Source organism: Gracilinanus agilis, chromosome 1 (genome assembly GCF_016433145.1).
Source record: "Gracilinanus agilis isolate LMUSP501 chromosome 1, AgileGrace, whole genome shotgun sequence".
Classification (NCBI taxonomy): Eukaryota; Metazoa; Chordata; class Mammalia; order Didelphimorphia; family Didelphidae; genus Gracilinanus; species Gracilinanus agilis.
Window position 1 is genome coordinate 135,802,335 of NC_058130.1, and position 25,893 is coordinate 135,828,227.

Consider the following 25,893-nt stretch of genomic DNA (forward strand, 5'->3'; position numbering starts at 1 on the left):
AGAAATATAAACTTCTAAAACTCAAAACCAATTAGAATTTGTGATGTTCCTGAATGCTAATTTCTTATTATTTCTATAATTAGTTCAAACAACAATAAATCTCCACATTTCATGAAAGCCTCCATCCTAATATGAACTTTCCAGAAGAAAATTATCTGTTAAATATATACATCCTTAAAAATTCATCCTATTTGAAAATTTCATTCATCTGAAGTTAATCATTGACATTTTCTTTAAACCTTATTTGATAATTTGACAAAAATTATTGGGCATTTATATTCATAACATCATATATAATCACTATATAACGAAGAGTTTGCGATCTAGTTGGGGGAAAAAAGGAACACATGAAAATTAAATAATAGCAGAGAACAGATGGAACATCCTGCTTATGTGCTGTGTAGGATTTTAAAGTCTGTATAGTTTTCTGATTTATAGAAATAATTTGCTCTCTACTTATATTGTTTTCAAAAGAATTTTTATTTGTAATTTCCATAGGATGTCAAGACAACCTAAATTAACCACCTCCCCCAAAATGGAAAACTTAACAGAGGACTTTTAAGTTTCGCAGTGCCTCATAAAATTAAAAAAAAAAAAAAAAGATGCAATTGATAAAAAAAAAAAGCCCTGAAACCAAAAGTTAACTGATGCCTAGAAGAGCAGAAAGAAGATGGTAACTTTAAATTATAATAGTCTCTTGAGTGACTTATAGCCTTAAAAAAAACATTTATATTATTTAAGGACATTTTTGGGAAAAGGTCTAAGGACATGTTATAAAGTCACTAAATAAAAACATTTCCTTTTTACAGTATATGTGTATATCATCAGATAAATGGAAAAAATCTGAAACAAAAATTTCAACTCAATATTTTTTAAAAATTGATTTTTATAGGCCTAGAGATGGGAGGTCCTAGGTTCAAATCTGGACTTAGACACTTTCTAGCTGTGTGACCCTGGGCAAGTCACTTAACCCCTATTGCCTCATCCTTACCACTCTTCCGTCTTAGAAACAATATGCAGTATTGATTCTAATATGGAAGGTAAGGGGTTTTTTAAATTGATTTTTAAAGATTTCTGAGATATAGATATTTAGTCAAACCTTTTTCTAAATGAATCATACTCACTGCATCTGTAAATTCTACAGAATGGTAACTTTGGAAGAGACTTTTTAATAAAATTAAAACTAATTAAAAAACTTATGTGGCACTTCCTAGTAGTTCAAAATACTTCACATATTTTTAAATCCTAATGAATCATCTTAACTTTTCAGAGTGGTTAAAAAACTTTAGAAAAGTAATTTGCCTAATAGTCCATAGCAAATATCAATTATTAAGGAACAAACTTAAGAGTCTTGCTCTCTGGACTTCAGACAAGTCTTGATTCTCTAATTTGTGTGTGACCTCTTTATCAGTTATTCATAGCATCTTGGTCTTATTTTGCCACTTGACTCCAAAATTCAGTCCTCACTGACTTTTTTCTCTCTCTTGTGTCTCACATGTTCTATAGAGATCCTTCAAGCCTAGGAAAATAAATGAATTAAATCTTTTTGAAATATACTATTTTTATTCTTACTTGCACAATATTAAAATATTGAAATATTATTTATTCAACTTCTGACCTTTCCATTAAAAAGGAGGGTTTTTTCTGGCTCTGTCTTTAGGACATTGTATGTTTTTATTCCAAAACTAATGCTACCAACCAGAAGAAGAAAAAAAGCCGAACAAACCCTAAACTCTTTTTTATTATTATTTTCAACTTTATTACTTGCAGAAAATATTTTGTAGATGAAAAAAATGTAGAGTGGATTGGGCCGGAAGAGTTAGATTTCTCTACTAATGGTTTTAATATTTGGGTGAGTTTCCTCCAAATGAGTGAAGTACTTCCCCTTGCTGTGTGTAGATTCATCAGGCTTATTCTGTGATAGATATTTTTACACAAGTGCACTACCTGATGGCCAGTGGCTGCACTGACAGCTAAGCATTTCACTTGGGCCACCTACGCACAGACTACACTATTCCATTGGGGGGGGGGGGGAGGGGACTAGAAAAGTGAACAGAAGACTTACATTTGACAGTACTTCGTGATTCCTGGAATCCTGCTGAATCTGACCCCCAGCTCAAAGCTTCACACTCTCGATCTTCTCCTTGCCCATTACGGGTTCCACTGCCTGCCCCTCCTTTTCCCTTATCTGCCAGCCAGCATATCTTCCAGAGTCCCACACTTCGTTTGCGCCCATCCTCCAGGGTCTGGTACACCCAGTTGGGAGTAAAGGCTGCTGCATTATTGAGAATTAGTGAGACTAGGGCCACTAATACAGCTGTGGCCACCAGTTTCTGGACAGTCATATCTGACTGTCAGTTACTGTCAGTCTATTTGTAGAAGATCCAAGGGCTCAGCCAGCTGTGGCACATTGAAGAAGAACTGGAAATGAAGGAGCCACTGAATAGTGTTAGGGGTGGCTAGAGAACATCACCGTTCATTCTCAAAGTCAGCTTCCAAGTCAACTCCAACAAGGCAAATTAGCACATTCTGAGGTAGATGGGAATATTCCATAGAAGACATCCAAGGTGAAGCACCGTCCTGGTGACGCGACCTTATCCGCCTGCCTGCACTTTGAGTAATGCCAGTCCTGTGCAGAACCAGGCTGCAGAAAGTCCCATCCCTTGAAGACCAATGTGCCCCCACAATGGATCCAGAATCTTGAGCTTGTGATCTTCCTGGGGGGAAAAGAGTATCCAATATGTTAGCCAAATGTCTCTGTCTTCCCCAGTGCAGCCAATATAGGAAATAGAGAATCCTTTTAGAGGCAAAAGAGCCGTTTGGAGATCTCCTTTCCAATCCTACACGACCCCAACCCACTTTAGCCTAGTAAATAAAACTGGTAGTGGTTACAGCACACACCCCAGAGCAGGAGTGCAATGAAGAAAGGACATGGGCTTTGAGTGGCTAAAGCTCTCCCTGCCCGGGCTCCTTGCCCAGTGTCCCAGCAGCCAGGAGCAGATACTGAAAAGTAGGGATTCGGCTGCAGGGAAGTGTGTGTATGGTCTTTTCCCCCTGTCTTTCAGCAAAAAGGAAATGGTTGTTTTTGAGGCTGTTTTTGGTGAGCTAGAGGGCGTAGCCAATTGCAACAAACTGAGGCACTGCCACAGCAGCCAGACACTAACAGGATGTGTTTCCTGAAAGGAAAAGACTGGGGAGACTTCTAAAGTCTTACTCCCAAACCCACCTCCTTTCACTGATCCCTCTCCACACCTTCCTTTCCAAAAAGGAAAGGCCCAAGATGTTATGGAACAAAACAGCCTGATTCATTTTCTCTTGAAACCTATTAATCTAGTCCCCAGTCACTGAAGTGGTACCAAAGACATGTGTTGACATGTCTTCATTGAGCAATGGGACTCCTAGAGCCATGAGCATAGCAACAAGACATCTTAAGAAGGCAGGAGAATCGGTGTAGACCCAGTACCCTATTTGCCATCACTTCTAGCCTTATAAATCATCCCTCCATCACATAGACTGCCACTGCGATGACTACACACTGATGCTTACTGTGGCACATAAGCATTGTCACTCTTGCCAAAACTATATCCTTGCCAAGGGGAAGTGACTATGTATGTCATTGTCATCCCCAGTCTTATACTTCCTGAAGGCAGGTGTACCAAATGTTAGACTGTGACTAAGGAAGATGCTGCATCAGCTTTATAAAAGACTAAACCATCCTCTTTCCTGGTCTTCTACTCTGTGGACCACTTACCCATATGGCCACAATTTAAATAATGTGGGGTTCCGTGGTGAATGAAAAACAGTAATTGAATGAATGTGAGTGAGTGGATAAAGATGAATGGATTTTATTAATGGTCCTTGGAACAAAACTTAAATAGACCCAAAGTATAGCACTGAAAACAGTATACAATAATAATGATGAAAATAACAAAAATATCCCTTTAACTTATAATAACAGTTATTGCTTATTTTATATAGTACTTTCAGCTTTTTGAAATGCTTTACTTAAGAGGTATACACCAAAACTCCCAGTGCTACTGAACCAGATTAAAATGTAATTTGGAAATGTCTTAATGAAATAAATAAAAATATAATACAATATAGTGTTAATTTTTTATTTTCTAAGTGAATATGCAGCCTGCAAGGATGTTTCTACTTGAGGTTGATGTCCCTGCTTTCCATTGTCTATTTGGTCCTTTCAGCAATCTTGTTTGACAAATAAAAATGCTGAATCACCAAGAAGTTAATTGTGTTGCCCAACATCAGATTACTAATTTGTGATAGTATTAGGACAGAACCTGTATCTTATAACTTCTCTTCCCAGTTCCAATTCTCTTTCCATTAAACTGCTTTTCCTCTCAAAGTATAAAGTCTGGTAACATCATGACCCTCATTATAAGGAATACCATTATATCTCTATATATCTTTTTTTCTTTCTTTCCTGAAGCCAGGGTCTATCTCATGACCTGCCTGTTTGACATTTCAAACCTTTCCTCTCTGTTTACACTCTAGCCACCATAATAATTTTGTCCTCATTACCTCTCTTGGACCATTGCAATAGCTTCATACTTGGCCTTCTTACCAGCTTACCTCAATCCTCTCCCCTCTCCAATCAATTCTCTCTCCATCCTCCAAAATGGTTTTCCTAAAGCATAGAACTGATCATTTCACCTCCGTACTCCATAAATTCCAATGGCTCCTTACTGACTATAAACTTACTGTTTAGTAAGTTTAGTAGCTTTCAAAACCCTTCACAACCTGGCTCCAACCGACTTTTCCAGCCTTATTATGCATTACTCATTATGCATAACAGGCATTATGCCCAAACTGGTAGGGGGTTTTGTCTCTCATTTGAATGTGAGGTTTTTGAGGGCAAAATATGTTTTGGTTTTGTATATGCATCTCTATTCCTCAGCACCGTGACTGCACATTTAGTAAGCTCCTATTTGATGCTTATTTATTGAATGATTTAACTCAAGTGTAGGACTTTACATTTGTCCATATTAGATGTAATGTTTTAAAAATCAGCCTAATATTCATACCTGTTGATCATATCTTTTGGGATCTTGATTCTATAACCCATTGTGTCCACTCTTCCTTCAGGCATTGCCATCTACAAATCTGATATGCCATTTATGCCTTCATCAAAGTAATTGATAAAAAATGTTGAACAGAAAGGCAGGGCATATCACTGGACCTACACTCCTAGGTGACATCAGTTCATTAATCAATAATTTTAGGGGTCTAGCCATTGAATCAGTTCTAAATCAACCCAACTGTACCAATTATCCAAAGCATATCTGAAGAAACTTTGTGAAATACCTAGATGACTTTTAGATGCACTTTGTTCTTAGTAGCTCCCTTATTTGCTAGTTTAGTTATAAGCCACATGTAAAAAGAATATAGCAACATCATCGAGCATCTGCAACACTACTTTAGTCAATTTGATTTGCAATAAATGATGAAATCTGTACTAAGCAGTATTTTGTATGTCATCGATATTTGCTACTATGTCATTATCAGTCAACTTAGCAGATAAGCAAGTTTATAAAGTTTCAGCATTATTACCTTGAAGTCTCTACCTCTCTTATTTCCTGTTTCAGGAAAGTTACGTCAAGGAGTCTTCAAACACCATTAGTTCCAAGATTTTAATTTAGAATTGAATTTTCTTACTATGGGTAAGGCAGAGAATGACTCTTTGAGTATGACTAATCTCCAAGGGAAGCAAACACATACAAGTTTGAAAAATAAAAGTAAATATGCTGAATTTCCCTGGGAAGTAGCAGCACCTGCACTTGTACCATTCCATCATTTTCCATTTCTTATAGTTTCTCAAGAATGCTGGTGAGGAAAAGGGGTAGGGCTGCTGATGTCTGTGCCCATAAGACCCAGCCCAAGGTCATCTGTTTAGATTAAGTAATTATTCCAATCCTGAAACAGATGAGATTTTTTCCGTAGTTATGAGCATAACATTTACTCACCCTAAATTTTCCCTAGAGGCACTAAGTATTCCCAAAGTCTTCTCCTTTAGCAGAAGGTAAGCTTGCATTACTATCAGCTAAGACTTATCGATCCCCTTAGAGTGAGTAATTTGGGGAGAGAAGGTCTTTGAGGGGAGGATTAGAATTGTAATGATAGAATGGTATGAAGTCTGGAATTGAATGATAAAAGCTCTGGGCTATAGTCTGCATATCATAGATAAAAAACATCATCTCTACTTACCCTAAATTCTAAAACCAGAGAAGTCAGCCTCCACTGAGCTGCAGGCATTCTATCAGAATAGGAAGGGAGGACCCAATGGAAAATGTAGGATTTGGTTAGTAGGTTTTGAGTCACAAGGAGTGATTATGCTTTGAACCAAGTCTTCTCTTTGGGAAATGAAAGTAATCAAATTGGATTCAAATTGGATTCATTAAGCACACATACACACCTGAGAATATCTCCACACTAGTGCTAAGGTGTCTCAGCAATTGTGTATAATTTACCTCCAGATGATACTGGGAGATCCACTTCCATGTGTGGTCGTAGGCAAAGCACTTACCTTCTCAGACTCAGTTTCCTTATTTGTTAGAACACAAAAGGGGGTAGCTAGATATCAAGGTAGATAGACTATCAAGCCTGGAGTTAGGAAGACTCAGCCTGAGTTCAAATCTGGCCTTATTACCTGTGTGACCCTATGCAAATCATTTAACCTTGTCTCCTGCCTCTCTAGGCCTATCACTCAATCCACTGAGCCACCTAGCTGACCCTAGTTGGTGTTCTTTTTAAGAAGATGAGAGAGAGACAGCTAGGTAATACAGCCCTCATTTTTTTTTTTTTGTAGGCAAAGGACCCTTAGGGGTTTAATTTTGAACAAGTCAGACATTTTCATTTTGAATTTTACCTGTGAAAGGAATTAATATGGGATTGATAGTTAGCTTTTATTACAACAGAGAAAATTTATTTATCACACAAGGGAGGACCTGGGTTCAAATGTGGCTTCAGATACTTCCTAGCTGTGTGAGATGGCTCCTATCTCACATGTCTTATATCTCCTATGCAGCATGTCTTAATGCATCTGTCGTTACCATATGCACTTAAGATATACAAGGAAAGCATCACTTTACAAGGAAGAGACTTGTTCAAGGAGAATTGCTAAGAGTCCTATGATACCTTTTCTTATCTGTGAGGTAAGCCCCTTTTAGGGGCATAAATAAATTAGAATTTTTAATAGAAATATGTGAACTGAAAGACTAGCACAAAACTTAGCTCTAAGTATACATGTTCCTTTTCTTCTTTCCCTTTTTTTAACCCATACCTTCTGTCTTAGAATCGGTATAAATTTGGTTCCAAGGCAGAAGAGTGGTATGGGCTAGGCAACAGAGGTTAAGTGACTTGCCCAAGGTCACACAGCTAGGACTTATCCAAGATTAGATTTGAATCCAGGACTTTTTGGATTTCAATCTACTGAGCCACCCTGACACGTTCCTTTCTTACAGGAAAAGGACAAATTGTTTTTCATTTTTGAACAGTTAAAGCTGAAGACAAAAACAGATGTCATTTTTTTAGCTAACCTGAGACAACTATAGTATTCCTTCTATAATACTTATAGTCATATTAATAGCACAGTTGGAACAGTCTGGATTGTCCTGAGAATAGCTTTTAAGGGAAAGACAAATGAAAAGGTTTGGAAACAATTCATGTACAGTATTGCAGTTAAACAGTCAGTCCTCTAGTCATACTCTGCTTTGGGAGAGAGGGCCTCTGTGACTTATTAACTTATTCCACACAAGATCCATTCCCTTTAGAAAGATCCACATCCATTTTAGGTCCTTAGTCCTTTCTTGCCCCATCTGCTTTTTATTAGATTCCCTGTTCAGATTTGATGAAGTGCAGCTGTGTAAGTTCTGTTTCCAAGTAAAAGCGCAGAGAACAGGAAATTCTCCAGAGTTGGATGGAGGCAGGGGCTGCTGACTTCTCAAAATGCAGTGCATTTTGGAATCTGCTACAACAAGCGAAAAGTTTAGGGTTTTCTAGTATCTTACAATTCCTACAGATTTTTCTGGTCATTTCTTGTGGTAGAAGAAAGATCTGGACTATTCTCTGGGGGTGCCAACATAAGAAACATCAGAATCATGTTATAGGATGGTTTATATGCCCCAATTCAGGATTCAGCTCTTTTCCTTTTTCTTGCTTAGGTGTTTGTAGCAGATCTAAATTTTAAATGGCAGATTTTGAAACGAGGGGATCATAAGCCTCAACTTCTACTTAATTTACCCCTTATTCCTTCAGCACTTCACAAGGGAAGAGATAGCTAAGTGATTCAGTTTCAGCCTTATTCCAGGGAGTCTTTTTCTAGTACATTAATTTCTTTAGGTTTTCCAAGTATCAGGGCTTCTCCAAGAAGCCTTCTCAGCCTAGGGAAAAGTATTAATGTGGAGATTAAGGCAGTGATGACACTGTAAGAAGTGACTTGGGAAGAAAAGAGGTATGAAATGATAGCCTATTGAATTATAGAATTCTACAATTTGTACATATAATATTTCTAAACGTTTGGTGATGAGAAACCCCTCCAAAAATAAGAACAATCTTTCAAATCATATGGTGGAAATCAAGTTTGAATGATTACTGTTATTAGCAAGAATAATCACGATAATAATATGATGTCTTATTGGTAATATAAGTGGTTTTCCTATAAATTTCAAGGTTAAAGTGGCTCCCAGATTGGCTCACTTCAGAGATCCACCACATATAGGTGGGGAAGAATGATCCATTAACTTTGAAGTTATTGGCAGACCACTCTTTAGAGTAGTTTCCAAATTTAAATATATATGAAACAAACTAAATGATTAAAAAACAAAACAAAACCCAGAAGGGAAACCCTATCATATAAACATGGTTTTATCACTAAATAAATAATTGTGAATACTTCTAGCCAAGTTTTATCAGAATCTCAAGCAGTCCAGAGTAGAAAATTAACATAAGATGTTAGAGAGAGAAAGGGCGGGGAGTAATGACCTATCCCCTAGATTCTAGTTTTTGGCAAATTTTGACAGAGAAAAGGCAAAAACTACAAAATTTCTTTCCTAATTGTAAGGGGAAAGAAAGACCACTTGCCACTTTTATTATATCTATCACAAGATACCCAGAAGATTTTTGATTAGTAGAAGAGTTGAAAAGCAAGGGAAAAAAACAAGGGAGATCTTTCCGGTCGAATCACCTAATGATGTTAACAGTATGTGTAGAAGTTCCATAAAGCTTCAATGAAGGCATGATCTAAAGAAGGATTAGTCTAAATGACCAGACTTTACAAATTGACTCAATATCCCATTCTTTATTGATATTGTCAGTAGAATTTCTCTGCAGATACTTAACTCTATAATCTATAATCTTGATGATAGAGATGGAAAGCAAGTTTTGGTTTTCTGTCCATTGTATAATGATGGAATTTGAAAAGCACAGAATTCTTTGCCCAGGGTAACCTATAGTATAAGCTGGCATGCAATTCCTTACCAAAAGCGTCTTTTGAAGAGTGTCATATGTTTAGACTATTTTTAAATGCATGAAGTTTCTGAGCCGGCTTGGTATAGCCAACGGAGAGCCATCATTATAGTTGTCAGGATCTGAGTTCCAGTTCCATCTCTAACCCATCCCAGCTGTGTGACCCTGGACAAGTCACCCTTTCGGAGTCTCAATAACTCTCTAAGCCTAGAAGTGGCAAAACAATGGAAGATCTTCACCGGTACATGTAGTTTCCCACATAGGAGTTCCTGTACCAATTAAATCACTAATCTTCTCTCTCCACTACTATAAAAAAAAAAAAAAAACCACCTTGAACCAATTCTCTCTAGAGGAATTTAGTCTTACTAGATAAAGTTCTGGGCTTGAAATTTGAAAGACTTTAATCCCACCTCTAAAACTTATTAGAATTGTGACCATGATCAAGTTATTTAATCTCTCTGAGCCTCAGTTTACTACTCTGCAAAATGGGGATAATAATACCTATAGTATATCCCTAACAATAATAATAGCTGCCACTCATATGGTGCTTCAAGATTTACAAAGTAATTTACAAATATTGTCTCAATTGATCCTCACATCAATCCTGGGAGGTGGGTGCTCTAATTACCTCCATTTTACAGAGGATGAAATTGGGCTGAGAGAGGTTAAATGACTTGCCCAGGATCACACAGAGCATCTGAGGCTAGATTTGGCCTCAGGTCTTCCTGACTTCCAGGTCTAGTATTATATGCATTGTTTTACCTACCTGCCTCTTAGAGAATCTTTGTTGTATAAAGAGTTCTGTAAAAGTAAGTCATTATCAGGTATTATTGATCTTTTGAATTCTCCAATTAAGGCAAGGATTGGAATCAACCAGAACTAGATAGATTAAAAAAATTATTACTCTAAGGGTTGTTTCATTAGTATTAAAAAAGGTGTTTAAATGTTCCTGAATTTATCTTAGTGGCCTACAGAGAAGGGCTTCCTTAGCATTTGTGAGAACACTCAAATGCCACCATTAAACCAGAATAAATTGTAAAGAGAGATTAAACCCACTTCCAAGGGGTTTACATTGATATTGATATTATTGGTATTTTTCTAGTATAATCCTGACATGTAATAGACCTGGTTTCCTTGTTATATACCCATACTCATGCTTCATAAATTCACTTAACTTTGTGTTATAGAAAAAAGCAATGCTGGGGTATAGAGCCATTATAAAAATGAATGATTTTTATTGAAAAGTAGATCTTATTTATTCCCAGTAGTAGAAAACTTAGGGCGTATTATTGCTAACTAAAATGCTTCAGTGTTTCTGCTTTTCTGCACAGTAACCAGTGATTCTCAGGAAATTTGCATTTCGCAGAATCCACATAATACAAGAAAGGTATAAGTTACAAATACATTCAATAAGAATTTATACATTCCTCAAACTAAGAAACTGGCAAAGTATTTGCTGTCCTGGCCAGAGACATACTTTTTCAGCATACAAGAGAGTTGCTTGAAGTCATCTCTTGGTTTTCCCTACTTCCCAAAGCTATCTGAATAAACAATAGATCCGCTGTGCTTTGTGATAATGTGAGACTCTGGGATTCCCATTCAGAATTGGGTCTTTCATTATTATCTGGGAACCTTTATAAAAGATGAAAAAACAGAGCCTGCCATATTCCTTCAGTGATAATCTTTTCCCTGTGCCCCACAGGGTCCCCAGGAGTCAAGATTTCTGGTAAACAAGATTTCAGAATTCCTTATTGGAAATCTGGAAATGAGTTAGGCCATCAGAAAAAAGTACCAGAGAATAACATTTAATGTAGCAAATCAGTTTTCATTGAACTTACTCAAAGTATCTCCTTGCTCATTCAGGAACAATATGGCCCAAAATGTGGGTTTCCCCTGAGGCAGCTTCCCTTCCACCTTCCTGTTCCTCTCAGAGTTGGAGTTCTTTGGGTCAAGAAAGGGCGGTTCCTCCCCCTGTTCAGCAAGCTTCCTGCCTCTGGAAACTCTGTATTACCAGGTGGGGAGAGAATCAGATCTTCTTCTGCCTCCAAGATGTGCTGTATCACAGGCTAAGGCTGACAGTTTTATCTGGGAGGAAGGGGGCCTCTGGGCAGGAAGCAGAGTTATGGAATGCAAGGGGAGGGGCCTCCAAGTTTAGAAATCAACTCAAGGTCTCATTTCTTTGCTGAGCTAATCCTGCATCATAACCCCCACGATTCCACAGCAGATTCCCCTTGTTTTTTATTTGTATAAAAGATCTGTAAGGCTCATTTTAATCCAAGGGAAGTAATTAAAACTATATCTCTTTCTTTGTTACCATTGAGTTTTAAAATTATTTTTCTTCTGTTAAAAGTATACTCTTTTCCTGAAGACTTAAGAGCTAGATTCAAAAAATGTAAAAATGCAAAGCATATCTGAAAATTCTCAGACAGTTTCTGATGAAAAGTCACCAGGAAAGTTTCCCTGCTGGCAAACTGAAAAGACAAGTATCCTAAATTGGAGCCGGAAGGACCCTGGAGGCCATTTGATCCAATCTGCTCATTTAAAAGATGAGGACACAGACTGAGAGACACTAGTTTTGTGGAGGAGATCAGGAAAGGCTTCATTTGTAGAGAAATGGTGCTTGAATGTTCTTGGGGGAAGAGAGAGAGAGAGAGAGAGAGAGAGAGCGAGAGAGAGAGAGGGAGAAGGAGAGAGAGAGGAAGAGGAAGAGGGAGAGGGAAAGGGAGAGGGAGAGGGAGAGGGAGAGGGAGAGGGAGAGGGAGAGGGAGAGGGAGAGGGAGAAAGGAAAGAGGAGAGAGGAGACGACAAAGAGGAGAGAGAAGAATTTTTTGAGGTAGAGACAGAAGGATTATATTCCTGGCATGAGGGACAGTCAGTGCTAAGACGTGGAGATGGAAGATGGAATGACATTACTTGAGAAACCAGAAGACCAATTCTCCTGGATCCTAGAGTATGAGACTAGAAAGATAGGCTGAGAACCGAGTATAAAGAGCTTTAAATGCCTAACACTGGTGTTTAAATTTTATCTCAGAGGCAATAGGGAGCTACTTGAACATGAGAAAGGGAAAGATCTGATCAGAGCTGCACTTAAGAACTATCACTTTGTTGGGAAGATAAATTGGAGTAGACAGGAAAACCAATTTGGAGGCTGTTGCATCTGTCTTAATATAGAGAGATGATGACAGCTTAATTTAAGGGAACTTAAGTGGTGGCTCTTTAAAGTAAGGATAAAGGGTCAAGTGGAAGAGAGATCTTTTGAAGGTACAAAAACTCAAAGAGATAGAAACCATTTTGAAAGCCCAGAACTTGTTAAAGGACTAAACGAGAAAACAAGGGGTCTTGGTTTTTACTTAAGTCTCCAGACTAGACTTGACATTAGACTAGACATGACCTCTGGTTATACTCTCTTAGGACAAAGTTGTATGTGTTGAAGTGGAACCTCATCCTAGAAGTAGGCCAGGTAAGTTTTCCTTGAGCTATTTTTTCCATGTGGCCGGCAACTCTTAGGAGCATGAGGACCTGTGAGCATTCTTCCCCTCCATTTGTGTAGGAGTTGGGAAGCCTCACCCACCCAGTGGGTTCCTTTTTTCTCTCTCTCTCTGAAAAATGGAGCCAGGTATATATATTTGGGACCCACAAGCAGTTTGTGGGTAAAGACAAGCAGTTTCTCCCTTTACCCTCAGAAAGACTGACCCCGAGCTGTGGACAAGCACAAATGATCTTTTCACTTGAAAGCATTTAGCATTGGTTTTCTGGAAATTGAAGCCCACTGGTCTTGCTTTGGGAAATTAAGGTCAAGGACAGGGAGCATGTCTTTTGGGTTCTTTCTCTCTAGACTCAGCACCTCATGTATCAGGAACTATTAGGATTGAAGAGATAGTGCTTGCTACACAGTGACCATCACAACTGTAGAGAGAAAAGGTTGATACATTTAAGGAAAGCTGAAAAGAAATGGTTCATTTATTTATTTATTTATTTGTTTTAGAGTATTTTTCCATGGTTACATGATTCATGTTCTTTCCCTCCCTTTTTTCCTCCCCTTCCCAAAGCCAATGAGCAATTCCACTGGGTTTTACATGTGTCATTAATCAAGACCTATTTCCATGTTGTTAATATTTGCACTGGGGTGATCATTTAGAGTCTACATCCCCAATCATATCCCAATTGACTCATGTGATCAAGTGAATGCTTTTTTCTCCTGTATTTCTAATCCCACGGTTCTTTCTCTGGATGTGGGTAGTATTCTGAGAAATGATTTCTGATAGCAGTACTAGCAAGCTTGTATCCAGAGGAGACTGGCCAGCCCAAGGACTCATGTTGTGTGTGTGTGTGTGTATGTACACACACATGTGCAAATGTGTGTCTATGCCTGCATCTATGTGTTTGTTGGATGGAGATAGGAAAGATGGTATTATATTGAGCAAAAAGAAAGGTGAACTAGCCACAGGACTACAAGGATAGAATCTCCCAGCAGGGCTGCTGGTGCTGGAAATAGAACCAAGGGATCCAAAGGAAAAGAGCCTAAGAAGCCTTGTAAAGGCCTGACTGAAGTGACACCAGATACACAAAGAGACATAACATTATTGGGCATGGAAAATGTGGGGATTTGTTTGCTAGTCTATGTAGCTATATGTTTAGGGCTTATTGTGTGTTTTTCCTCAAAGCAGGTAAGAGCAATAGGTAGAGGGTATGGTGTATCTAGGTGGTTCAGTGGGTAGAGAGCCAGGCCTGGATATGGGAGGTCCTGGGTTCAAATGTGACCTTAGATACTTCCTAGCCATGTGACCCTGAGCAAGACACTTAACTCCAGTTGCCAGGTCCTTACTGTTCTTCTGTCTTAGAATTGATACTAAGATACAGGGTAAGGGTTTTAAAAAAAACCTCAATAAACTCTAAAAATGAAAAAACAAAAACAAATGAAGCTGAGACCACACTAAAGCAGTTTTATAAGTTAATATGGTAGCCTGTATAAATCTGAGGATTGAATGTAGAGGCCATCCAGCTTAATCAGTCTCTCCTAAAAGAGGCCACCTGCTAAGCCTAACTCCCTAGAGGACAAAGACAGTTCTGGTCAGCCAATGCCAAACATCTATGGGCACAGTACAGTGAACCCAAAGACATCTGCTCCCAGGGATGGAGAAACTCAATGTGCAAAAGCAACATGAGAAGTACACAGAGAATCCACCCTGTGATTCAGTGCCCCATGCTAACTATGCCCCTTTAGTGCATTTTGCCAGAGGCTGCTAGTTCATTTTAATGAAGTGTGAGCTCGCAGCTCCTAAGCATGTGAAGCTGGTCTGTGAACTCTTCCCAAAGTGAGATTTACCATGCACATGTGAGAGTGGGGCCTGAATTTACTGCTCAGCTTTTCTCACCCCTTTGGAAAACAAAATGAGAGTGGACATGAGAGGGTCTTGCACATGTGTAGGTGTGGGAGAGGAGTTTCCTGCCATTGTAGGTAGTTCCTCCTAGCTCTTAAGAAAATCTTTGGGTAGAGAGAGCTTCCCACCAAAGACAGAAGCGTGCAGAGCTGGCTGCTAGTAGGTTACTAGCTGACTGGTTGAAATTAATGAGGCTTTGTTCAAATCTTGCCTCAGACATTTCCTAGCTGTAGGTTCCTGGGCAAGTCACTTAATCCAAGTTGCCACTCTTCTTCTTAGAACTCATACTAAGACAGAAGGTTAAGGAAGAAAGGAAGGAAGGAAATAAAGAGAAAGGAAGAAATTAATGAATTAATTGATTAGACTGTTCAGTGATATTCCAGACTTCTTAAAGGAAAAAGTACCAGGCCTGAGCCCAATGAGAGGACCAAGTACAGGAGCCCTGTAGGAATCTGCCAGATCCAGATGGAGAAGGGATCAGGGAAATACCCAGTAGAAGGCTCAGGCAGCTTAGGAGACCCAGAGGTTCCTGCCCTCAACTGTCTGCTCTACTGAAGCCAGAGAGAGGAGCAGCCTTACCTGCAGCAGACTCCAAAAAAGAATGGGCTGAATGAATGCCACAGAGCAGAGGCAGGAGTTGCTGCCACTCTTACTAGTCACTAGAGTTTGAGTTTGGTTAGTGAACCTCCTTTTTGGGATGGAGAGCTAACCAAAAAGTCTGTTTCTTTTGCCTTTTTCCTCTCCTATTCATCTCTCTGCACAAACCTGACTTTTGTTAAATATTTGTGAGTTTTCAGTGGCTTCAGGAAGAGCAGGGCCCTTAGAGAGACAGGAACCTAATTCAGATGTTCCAAGGGTCTGTGAACCATTACCATGTTACTGAGAAACCCCCAAAGAGGAAACCTTGTCCACATGGTCACAAAGCTGAGATCATGAAACCCAGGTTCCATCTGTGTAAATTATAGGTCAAAGCATTTGTCAGGAACAAGGAATAAGAAAGAAGAAAGAGTAAAGAAGACAGGGAGAGAAAGGAAGAACAATAAGAATACTCAGAATCATTGGTTTTTTAATTGGATCATCTAGGCCAGCTGCCTTATTTTATAGACAGGAAACTGAGGCCTAAAATGTTATATACTTGGCTAAGAAAATGGGAATATTGAGAACTATTGGCTCTAGAATTGACATCTATTCGAATGGCTTCAAATCCAAATGGAAATGGGGGCCACAAATATGGACATAAAGATCCCTGTGGGCTGTATATTCATTTAGTTTGAAAACATAATGTTATGGGGGCAGCTGGGTAGCTCAGTGGATTGAGAGCCAGGCCTAGAGATGGGTGGTCCTAGGTTCAAATCTGGCCTCAGACACTTCCCAGCTGTGTGACCCTAGGCAAGTCATTTGACCCCCATTGCCTACCCTTACCACTCTTCCACCTATAAGTCAATACACAGAAGTTAAGGGTTTAAAATAAAAAAAAAATAAAATCTTTTAAAAAAACCCAAAAAAAACATAATGTTATATATGTTTTGTTGTATTTTTATTTATTTTGTTAAACATTTACCAATTACACTAAAAAAAATTATACCAATTACATTTTAATCTGGTTCAGGCTGCACTTGGGAGGATTGTGGGTTGCATTAGGCAGGCAGTGTGTTTGACACTTCTGGTCTAGGCCAAACCCCTCATTTTACAAACAAAACTAATGCCTGGGGGAAGTGTTCCCTTACCAAAAGTAATACAGGTGATAAGTGAAAAAGGCAGGACTCAGCTTCAGGTCTTCTGACTCTGAATCCTGTGTTCTTCCCATTAGATCATGCTAGTATGACCAAGATAACATAGAGAAGGAAAAGGAGAGTCAGTATTTGAAACTTTATCTTCTGTCTTCAGACCCAGGGCTTTTGAATAAAGTAGTAATTAGCAGCAGTGCCACAGTAACAGTCATACTGTCCCAGATGGTGTCTTTGGTTCATGAACTAGGGGAAGGGAAGGGAATAAGCATTTATATAGTGCCTACTTTGTGCCAGACACTGTGCTAAATACTTTATGGATATTATCTCATTTGGTCCTTACAACAAACCTGTAAGGTAGGTATTATTATTATCATCATCCCCATTTTACAGTTGAGAAAGCTGAAACAAAGGTTAAATGACTTGCCCAGGACCACACAACTAGCGTCTGAGGCCAGTTGAACATGTGTTTCCCAATGTCAGCCTCAGTGCTTCATCCAGTGCGCCAGCAGATTCCTCTTGGCCCCCATTCTGTGTTATATTCTCTTTTGCATCTGTTTCTGAAACAACTCTGAGAGGAAGAGCCGTTGGAAAGGAAAATGCAACTTTAGGGTACTTCTGAATTCCAAATAGTTGAGTGTTTTCTATTTGACAGATTGAAGGCTTTATGTGAGAGTAACATTCAGTGATCCAAACAGAAGTCTTAATTCCCTTTCCACTGAGTCACATAGGCGACTGAAGTGTTAGACAGTAAGAGTCTGTTGCTCAATTGAGGAAACAGAGACCTCTTTGACACAACTGTTTGTTATTTGTGTGTGATAGAGGAAGGCTATCAGACTGTCTTGTACTAGAGTATTAGACATTAGAAAGGTCAAAGCACAAGTGGGCAGCCTTGACCAAGGATAGCTCTAACTTTTTCCATTATGTTCATCTTGAGTGGTGTAGAAAAGACACAGAAGCCATTTGGATAACTCTTATTTAGTCATTTATAGTCATGCCCAACTCTTCATGACCCCTTTTGGATAGGCAAAGATACTGAAGTGGTTTACTGTTTTCTTTTTCAGCTCATTTAACTTATGAGTAAACTGAGGCAAAGGGGGTTAAGAGATTTGCCCACAGTTACATGGCTAGTAAGTGTCTGAGGCTGGATCTGAACTCAGAACTTCCTGACTCCAGGCCCAGCACTCTATCCATAGAAACCCCATGCTACCCCATTTGGATAATGTGGCAGGCTCTTATTTGTGAGAGGATGCAAAGAGTAAAAATACCAGTTATTAATATTGATATTGAGATAGACTCTACCTCGGGGATGTGACACATTGACAGAAAGCTAAAGGGAAGCTGGACCCTTTAGCCTCCTAGAGGATGATCTCAGTAAGTATAACAGATTCCCATTTCCCTTTCTCCTACAGTGAAGCTGTCTGGGAGAACATGGCCCGCATGTGTGTGAAAACACAGCGGCTGGATGTGGCCAAAGTTTGCCTCGGGAACATGGGCCATGCCCGAGGAGCCAAAGCCCTACGAGAGGCAGAGCAAGAACCGGAGGTGGAAGCACGAGTGGCTGTCCTGGCGATCCAGCTGGGCATGCTGGTAAGGCTGCTCCTCTAGGGTGGCAGCAAAGGAGCAGGCTGTCCTGACCTTCACAATAAGGGGGAGGGACAACATGACTGATTGGAAATATGTTTCACATGATCATACACATAAAATCTATATCCAATTGCTTGCCCTCTCAGGAGGAAGGGAGAGGAGAGAGGGAGGAAAAGAATCTGGAATTCAACATAAAAAAATCATTTTTACATGTAATTGGAAAAAATAAATTATTATGGGGGGAACAATAAAAAGGAAGAGGACTGAGAGTGAGAATGATGATCTGTTTCTTTGTCCTATAATTAATCAAAATAATATCCAACTTTTTGTAATGGGTAGATTTCATTGGCCAAATCCTTCCATTACATTTCTCTAGTCTCTGAGATCCTCCCCAGTAGGAAGTAAAAAGGCAGTAAGAATAAAAGCATGAATCAAGTACAGAACAGGCTAGTTTATTCCCACACAGAAAGGGAACATGATATGATATTCTAAAGATACAAAACTATTCTAGTCATTGAAAAGGCTGATATAGCAGGCAAGTCTTGTTGTAACCTTTGCAACAGAACTGCTCATTGGCTGTTCTCCATTCCACCTCCACTGAATACAGCTTGGGGAACACCAAGAAGATTCTTTTCTTTCTGGTGGTGTCTCTTTCTGTGGGGGTGCTATTTTTGCTTCATCTGGTTTGCTGCTGCTGCCACCATGGCTGCAATTTGGGGAAAAAATACCAGCTGACTGTTGAGGTCTCTTGTCTTTAAGAATTTGGATTTTCTTTTTCTTTTTCTTCTTTGCATTTCCATCCTGCCTATAGGTTCCTTGAGGGCAAAGACTGCTTTTTGTTTCTTCAGTTCAGTTCAGCACATTATTATATTATCATACGGCTGACCATTCATTCAGTAACCGCTTTCCAAGAGTTTGCTGTGCAGAGCACTGTGCTAAATAAAGTCTGACTTTGAACTTCTCAAGGGCAAGAACTAACAGACTCAAATCTTGATCCATGAGGTGGTAACTGTGTGCTCTTTCTGGCTTTATAGACCAGAAGTCTTCTTATGTAGAATGACTTCAGAAATTTGATTGTGTGTTCATTCTCTCTCTTTCTCTCTTTCCCTCCATCTCCCCCCTCCCTCTCTCCAGGAGGATGCAGAGCACCTGTACAAAAAATGTAAACGCTATGACTTACTGAACAAATTCTACCAGGCATCAGACCAGTGGCAGAAAGCTGTGGAAATAGCTGAGACCCATGACCGAGTTCACCTTCGTACCACCTACTACAACTATGCCAAGCACTTAGAGGCCACAGCAAATTGCAACCTGGCACTGAGTTAGTAAGTAATGGAGGGCAAGGGTGTTCAGGTTTTGCCCATTGTGGAAGGACAGAAGGAAAGCATATGAAGAAATGTGTTTTTCCTCAGACTCATTCTGGGATTTTTTGGAACCTTCCTAATAGCATAGTGTTTCCTCTTCTCCATTTGTACCTCAATGAGATAGACATCAAAAAATTATCAAAGAATGATGTCTAATGATGTGATAAGATCACAAGAGGGCTAAATAACACTGCAGAAGAACTTGTAACTTCACCATGTAATAGGCTAATCACCTTTTCTGTCTTTAAAACCTAAAAAACCCCCAAAACAAAAAACAAAACAAAACCTTACAGATTTAACTCTGATATTCCAAGAGCTTCAGGAGAATTAATAGGCTCTATTTTTTTTCATTTTAACAAATGATAAGATTTGGTTCTTATATAACCAGAGAATATACAACAGAACATCTTTTTTGTGGGCTCCAAGGCTGATTGAAGCCCTAGAATTAACATACACTTTAATTGCTTTATTATTTATTAAACTTTTTGTGAGAGAAACTGTCTAGTTTTTAGACCATACCTCTTATAGTATTTACCCAAAGCTCAGAAAGATTCTCTGAACGGGTCTTAGCTTATTCCAAAATAAGTTTCTTTACTATATGACCTGCTTCATCTCCATTCCTAAGTGACAATGAGCATAAACAGTATGCTGAGCACTCTAACAACTGGAAAGTCTGAAAAAAGTCATAACAGAGCTACAGACCCAAGTACCAGCAGTCAGCCATTTGGCACATCTTTATCTGAATTTGTTTATGTTGTTTTCTTTTTCTTTTCTACTTCTGTTATATTGTTACTGGGGAACAAAAAGGGACAGTAAGGAATAAGATCTTTCAATGGGTGTAAAGCATTTTAAAGTACTACTTACATGTGCCAGATCTTATTGTTATTTTATTATTATTATTCTCTAAACAGCTATGAGAAGTCAGACACACATAGGTTTGAGGTGCCACGGATGCTGTCAGAAGATCTGCAGTCTTTGGAGATTTACATCAATAAAATGAAAGATAAGTAAGTGCTCTTGCAGGCCTGCCCCTGGGGGTTTGGATATTGAGAAATCAGAAGTGACTCTAACATGACAGAAGCTGTCATAGATACTGCTTTCTCTGTCAGTGAGGTTTGGGGCTGATTTATGGGTTTGAGCCTATGAAGGGAGACCTAGATTTTAGGTCTTACTATATCTCCATGTCATAAGTCTATGAATAAAGGGCAACTAGATGGATAGAGAGCCAGGCCTGGCGATTGGAGGTCCTGGGTTCAAATCTAGCCTTAATTACTTCTTAGCTATGTGATCCTAGGCAATTTACTGAACCCCAATTACCTAGCCTTTAACTGCTCTTCTACCTTGGTAAAAGTTTTAAAAAAAAAATAATAAGTCCGTGAATGGATCTAATTAGAGTTTCTCATACATAAGGCTTTCTTTTCAAATGAGATTTTCTCAGGACAGTAGGAACAACATTCTCAGTCATCTTCAATCTAATTTTCTTACTTCATCATTTGCTATATACACACCATTCTTTTGGACAACAATATGGAGAACAGATTGGGATTGATACGAAAAATGTGGCTTCCACCCAAGAGAGTAACTGTAGAGAAATTCAACCAGTTTTTCTTCCATGCCTCCTACCTTCTTTCCTAATGCCACCAGCAACATTGTTTAGATTCAGTGTGACTCTTAAGCAGTGAAGGTAAACCCCTAAGGAGTGAACCTTAGCTAAGACCTCTTGTCACTGATATCTGGTGACCCACGTTTCAAGGCTGTGAGATTTCCTCTATGAATGGGAATGTAGACATATAGAATGCTTTTTGAAGCAATAGGTTGGAGCCTGGAGGGCCTTCATTTTTGGATGAAGCTGGGAGGCCAGAACTAATCGCAATGACTGAAACTTGCAAAATGTGGTCTCTCTGTGCTTTGTAGGAGCCTGTGGAAGTGGTGGGCCCAGTACTTAGAAAGCCAGGCAGACATGGACTCAGCGCTACGGTACTATGAATTGGCTCAGGATTATTTCTCTCTTGTCCGCATTTACTGCTTCCAAGGCAACATTCAGAAGGTGAGATCACATTTGAAAGATGCCTGAGATCTGGGATGGGGAACTCTTTGACTCTGTTTAGGTAAAAAGCAAAGCCAACCTGAGTTTAATGTGGATTTCTTTTCAGGCTGCTGAAATAGCCAATGAAACAGGGAACTGGGCCGCATCCTATCATCTGGCTCGTCAGTATGAAAGCCAGGAGGAAATCAAACAGGCCGTGCACTTCTACACCAGGGCCCAGGCCTTTAATAATGCCATCCGTTTATGTAAGGTAGGGTCCCAAGAACTTGGCTAGGGCCACATTTTTCTTTGAGATAAAGATTCTTAGATTGGTATGGATATACCACTAGGCCAGTGGTTCCCAAACTTTTTTGGCTTACCACCCCCTTTCCAGAAAAAATAATACTTAGCCCCCTGGAAATTAATTTTTTTTATTTTAATAGCAATTAATAGGAAAGATAAATGCACCTGTGGCCATCACCGCTCTCCTGGATCACTGCAGCATCCACCAGGGGGCAGTAGTGCCCACTTTGGGAATCACTGCACTAGGGTATCAAACCTCTGTTGAGTAGCTAGACTATATCAGATAAGGAAACTTTGCTCAGAGACTTATCTTTCTTCTTTTTGCCAGGAAAACAATTTAGATGACCAACTGATGAATTTGGCTTTGTTGAGTTCCCCGGAAGACATGATTGAGGCAGCACGGTATTATGAGGAGAAGGGAGAACAAATGGACCGAGCAGTTATGCTATATCACAAGGTAAATTGGGATCCAACCATTACTAATCTTTAATTTGAAGATTATCGACTCAGGAGCTCATTTCAGCTGTAATTAGGATGGAGTGACTGGGCCTTCGTCTCCAGGATGCTGAACATTTAGAGCTGGGATAAAACACTAGATTTCACTTGAGCTGAAGAAATGATTGAGCTTAGCAAGAAGAATTAAAATAGCAACTAGATGACTTTTTTTCCTTCTCCCAGAAGCATCTACACCTCAATCAGCTTCTCCATGACCCTCCCAACTCTCCATTCTTTATGTCCCACAGTGGCTTCCCTACCCTCAGACTTGGTGTGGACTGGGGTCTTCATGCTTAGAGCTGGGAGGTTCTTAGGTCTTGAAGTTGGGGGTGTTGTATGTATGTATGTGTGCGTGTATGTGTGTGTGCATGTGTGTATGTGTTTTTTTTACCTCTTTTTTTTAATTTTTATTTTTTTAATTTAAACATTTATTAATATTCATTTTTAACATGGTTACATGATTCATACTCCGATTTTCCCCTTCATCCCCCACACTCCCCCCACCCATGGCCGATGCACATTTCCACTGGTTTTGTCATGTGTCCTTGATCAAGACCTATTTCCAAATTGTTGGTAGTTGCATTGGTGTGGTAGTTTCGAGTCCACATCCTTAATCATGTCAACCCCGACCCATGCGTTCAAGCAGTTGTTTTTCTTATATGTTTCCTCTCCTGCAGTTCTTCCTCTGAATGTAGGTAGCGTTCTTTACCATAAATCCCTCAGAGCTGTCCTGGGTAATTGTATTGCTGCTGGTACAGAAGCCCATTACATTCGATTTTACCATAGTATATCAGTCTCTGTGTACAATGTTCTTCTGGCTCTGCTCATTTCGCTCTGCATCAGTTCCTGGAGGTCTCTTCAGTTCGCCTGGAACTCCTCCAGTTTATTATTCCTTTTAGCACAATAGTATTCCATCACCAGCATATACCACAGTTTGTTCACCCATTCCCCAATTGAAGGACATACCCTCCTTTTCCAATTTGTTGCCACCACAAAAAGCGCAGCTATAAATATTTTCGTACAAGTCTGTTTATCTATGATCTCTTTGGGGTACAAACCCAGCAATGGTATGGCTGGATCAAAGGGCAGGCATTCTTTTATAGCCCTTTGAGCATGATTCCAAATTGCCAGCCAGAATGACTGGATCAGTTCACAGCTCCACCAGCAATGCATTAATGTCCCAATTTTGCCACATCCCCTCCAACATTCATTACTCTCCCCTTCTTTCATTTTAGCCAATCTGCTAGGTGTGAGGTGATACCTCAGAGTTGTTTTGATTTGCATTTCTCTATTAGAGATTTGGAATACTTTCTCATGTGCTTATTGATACTTTTGATTTCTTTACCTAAAAATTGCCTATTCATGTCTCTTGCCCATTTATCAATTGGGGAATGGCTTGATTTTTTATACAATTGCTTTAACTCCTTGTATATTTGAGTAATAAGACCCCTGTCAGAGTTTTTTGTTATAAAGATTTTTTCCCAATTTGTTGTTTCCCTTCTGATTTTGACTACATTGTTTTTGTTTGTACAAAAGCTTTTTAGTTTAATATAATCAAAACCATTTAATTTACATTTTGTAATTTTCTCTAACTCTTGCTTGGTTTTAAAGTCTTTTCTTTCCCAGAGATCTGACAAGTATACTATTCTGTGTTCACTTAACTTACTTGTAGTTTCCCTCTTTATATTCAAGTCATTCACCCATTCTGAATTTATCTTGGTGTAGGGTGTGAGATGTTGATCTAGACCTAATCTCTCCCATATTGTTTTCCAAATTTCCCAGCAGTTTTTGTCAAATAGTGGATTCATGTCCCAAAAGTTGGGCTCTTTGGGTTTATCATACACTGTCTTGCTGATATCATTTACCCCAAGTCTATTCCACTGATCCTCCTCTCTATCTCTTAGCCAGTACCATATTGTTTTGATGACTCCTGCTTTATAGTATAGTTTAATATCTGGTACTGCTAGGCCCCCTTCCTTCACATTTTTTTTCATTATTTCCCTTGATATTCTTGATCTTTTGTTATTCCAAATGAAATTTGTTATAGTTTTTTCTAATTCAGTAAGGAAGTTTTCTGGTAGCTTGATAGGTATGGCGCTAAATAGGTAAATTAATTTGGGTAGAACTGTCATTTTTATTATGTTAGCTCGTCCTACCCATGAGCAATCAATGGCTTTCCAATTGTTTAAATCCAGTTTTATTTGTTTGGAAAGTGTTTTGTAGTTGTTTTCATATAATTGCTGTGTTTGTTTTGGTAGATAGATTCCTAAGTATTTTATATTGTCTAGGGTGATTTTAAATGGTGTTTCTCTTTCTACTTCTTGCTGCTCTAGTGTGTTGGAAATGTATAGAAATGCTGGTGATTTATGTGCATTTATTTTGTATCCTGCAACTTTGCTAAAGTTGTTGATTATTTCTACAAGCTTCTTAGTTGATTCTCTAGGATTTTTTAAGTGTACCATCATATCGTCTGCAAAGAGTGATAGCTTAGTCTCCTCCTTGCCTATTTTGATACCTTCAATTTCTTTTTCTTCTCTAATTGCAACTGCTAGGGATAATGGGCATCCTTGTTTTACTCCTGATCTTATTAGGAAGGCTTCTAATTTATCCCCATTGCATATGATGTTTGTTGATGGTTTTAGGTATATACTGTTTATTATTTTTAGGAAAGGTCCTTCTATTCCTATACTTTTCAGTGTTTTCAATAGGAATGGATGTTGTATTTTGTCAAAGGCTTTTTCAGCATCTATTGAGATAATCATGTGATTTTTGTTTGTTAGACTGTTGATATGGTCAGTTATGTGGATGGTTTTCCTAATGTTGAATCAACCTTGCATTCCTGGTATAAATCCCACCTGATCATGGTGGATGATCTTCTTAATTACTTGCTGGAGTCTCTTTGCTAGTATTCTATTTAAGATTTTTGCATCTATGTTCATTAGGGAGATTGGTCTGTAGTTTTCTTTCTCTGTTTTTGATCTCCCTGGCTTTGGAATCAGTACCATATTTGTGTCATAAAAGGAATTTGGTAGGACTCCTTCTTTGCTTATCATATCAAATAATTTGTATAGTATTGGGATTAGTTGCTCTTTGAATGTCTGATAGAATTCACTTGTGAATCCATCAGGCCCTGGCGATTTTTTCTTAGGGAGTTCTTTGATGGCTTGTTCAATTTCTTTTTCTGATATGGGATTATTTAGGTATTCTATTTCTTCTGCTGTTAATCTAGGCAATTTATATTTTTGTAAATATTCGTCCATATCTCTTAGATTGCTATATTTATTGCCATATAATTGGGCAAAATAGTTTTTACTGATTGCCTTAATTTCCCCTTCATTAGAGGTGAGGTCTCCCTTTTCATCTTTGATACTGTCAATTTGGTTTTCTTCTTTCCTTTTTTTTATTAGATTGACCAGTACTTTGTCTATTTTATCTGTTTTTTCAAAGTACCAGCTTCTAGTCTTATTTATTAATTCAATAGTTCTTTTACTTTCGATTTTATTAATTTCTCCTTTGGTTTTTAGTATTTC

General features: G+C 38.8%; 2 protein-coding genes across 3 annotated transcripts in view; one reads left to right on the plus strand and one right to left on the minus strand.

The window, feature by feature from the left end:
- Positions 1-11,479, minus strand: part of TMEM204 (transmembrane protein 204) — a 62,658-nt gene extending 51,179 nt beyond the window's left edge. Inside the window, exons 1-2 of one of the 2 annotated variants that reach the window (XM_044657437.1) lie at positions 11,319-11,479; positions 2,066-2,717 (exon numbers count right to left, since the gene is read on the minus strand). In XM_044657437.1, coding sequence (XP_044513372.1) covers positions 2,066-2,345 — 280 coding nt within the window. In that variant the 5' untranslated portion in view covers positions 2,346-2,717; positions 11,319-11,479. Of the gene's footprint in view, positions 1-2,065; positions 2,959-11,318 lie in introns of those variants that run through there. The other variant, XM_044657431.1, reaches the window with a different exon arrangement.
- IFT140 (intraflagellar transport 140) overlaps positions 1-25,893 on the plus strand; it is a 204,100-nt gene that overhangs the window by 164,335 nt on the left and 13,872 nt on the right. The window contains exons 18-23 of the mRNA XM_044657419.1: positions 18,001-18,178; positions 19,310-19,500; positions 20,451-20,546; positions 21,454-21,586; positions 21,693-21,836; positions 22,197-22,325. Coding sequence (XP_044513354.1) covers positions 18,001-18,178; positions 19,310-19,500; positions 20,451-20,546; positions 21,454-21,586; positions 21,693-21,836; positions 22,197-22,325 — 871 coding nt within the window. The remainder of the gene's footprint in view (positions 1-18,000; positions 18,179-19,309; positions 19,501-20,450; positions 20,547-21,453; positions 21,587-21,692; positions 21,837-22,196; positions 22,326-25,893) is intronic.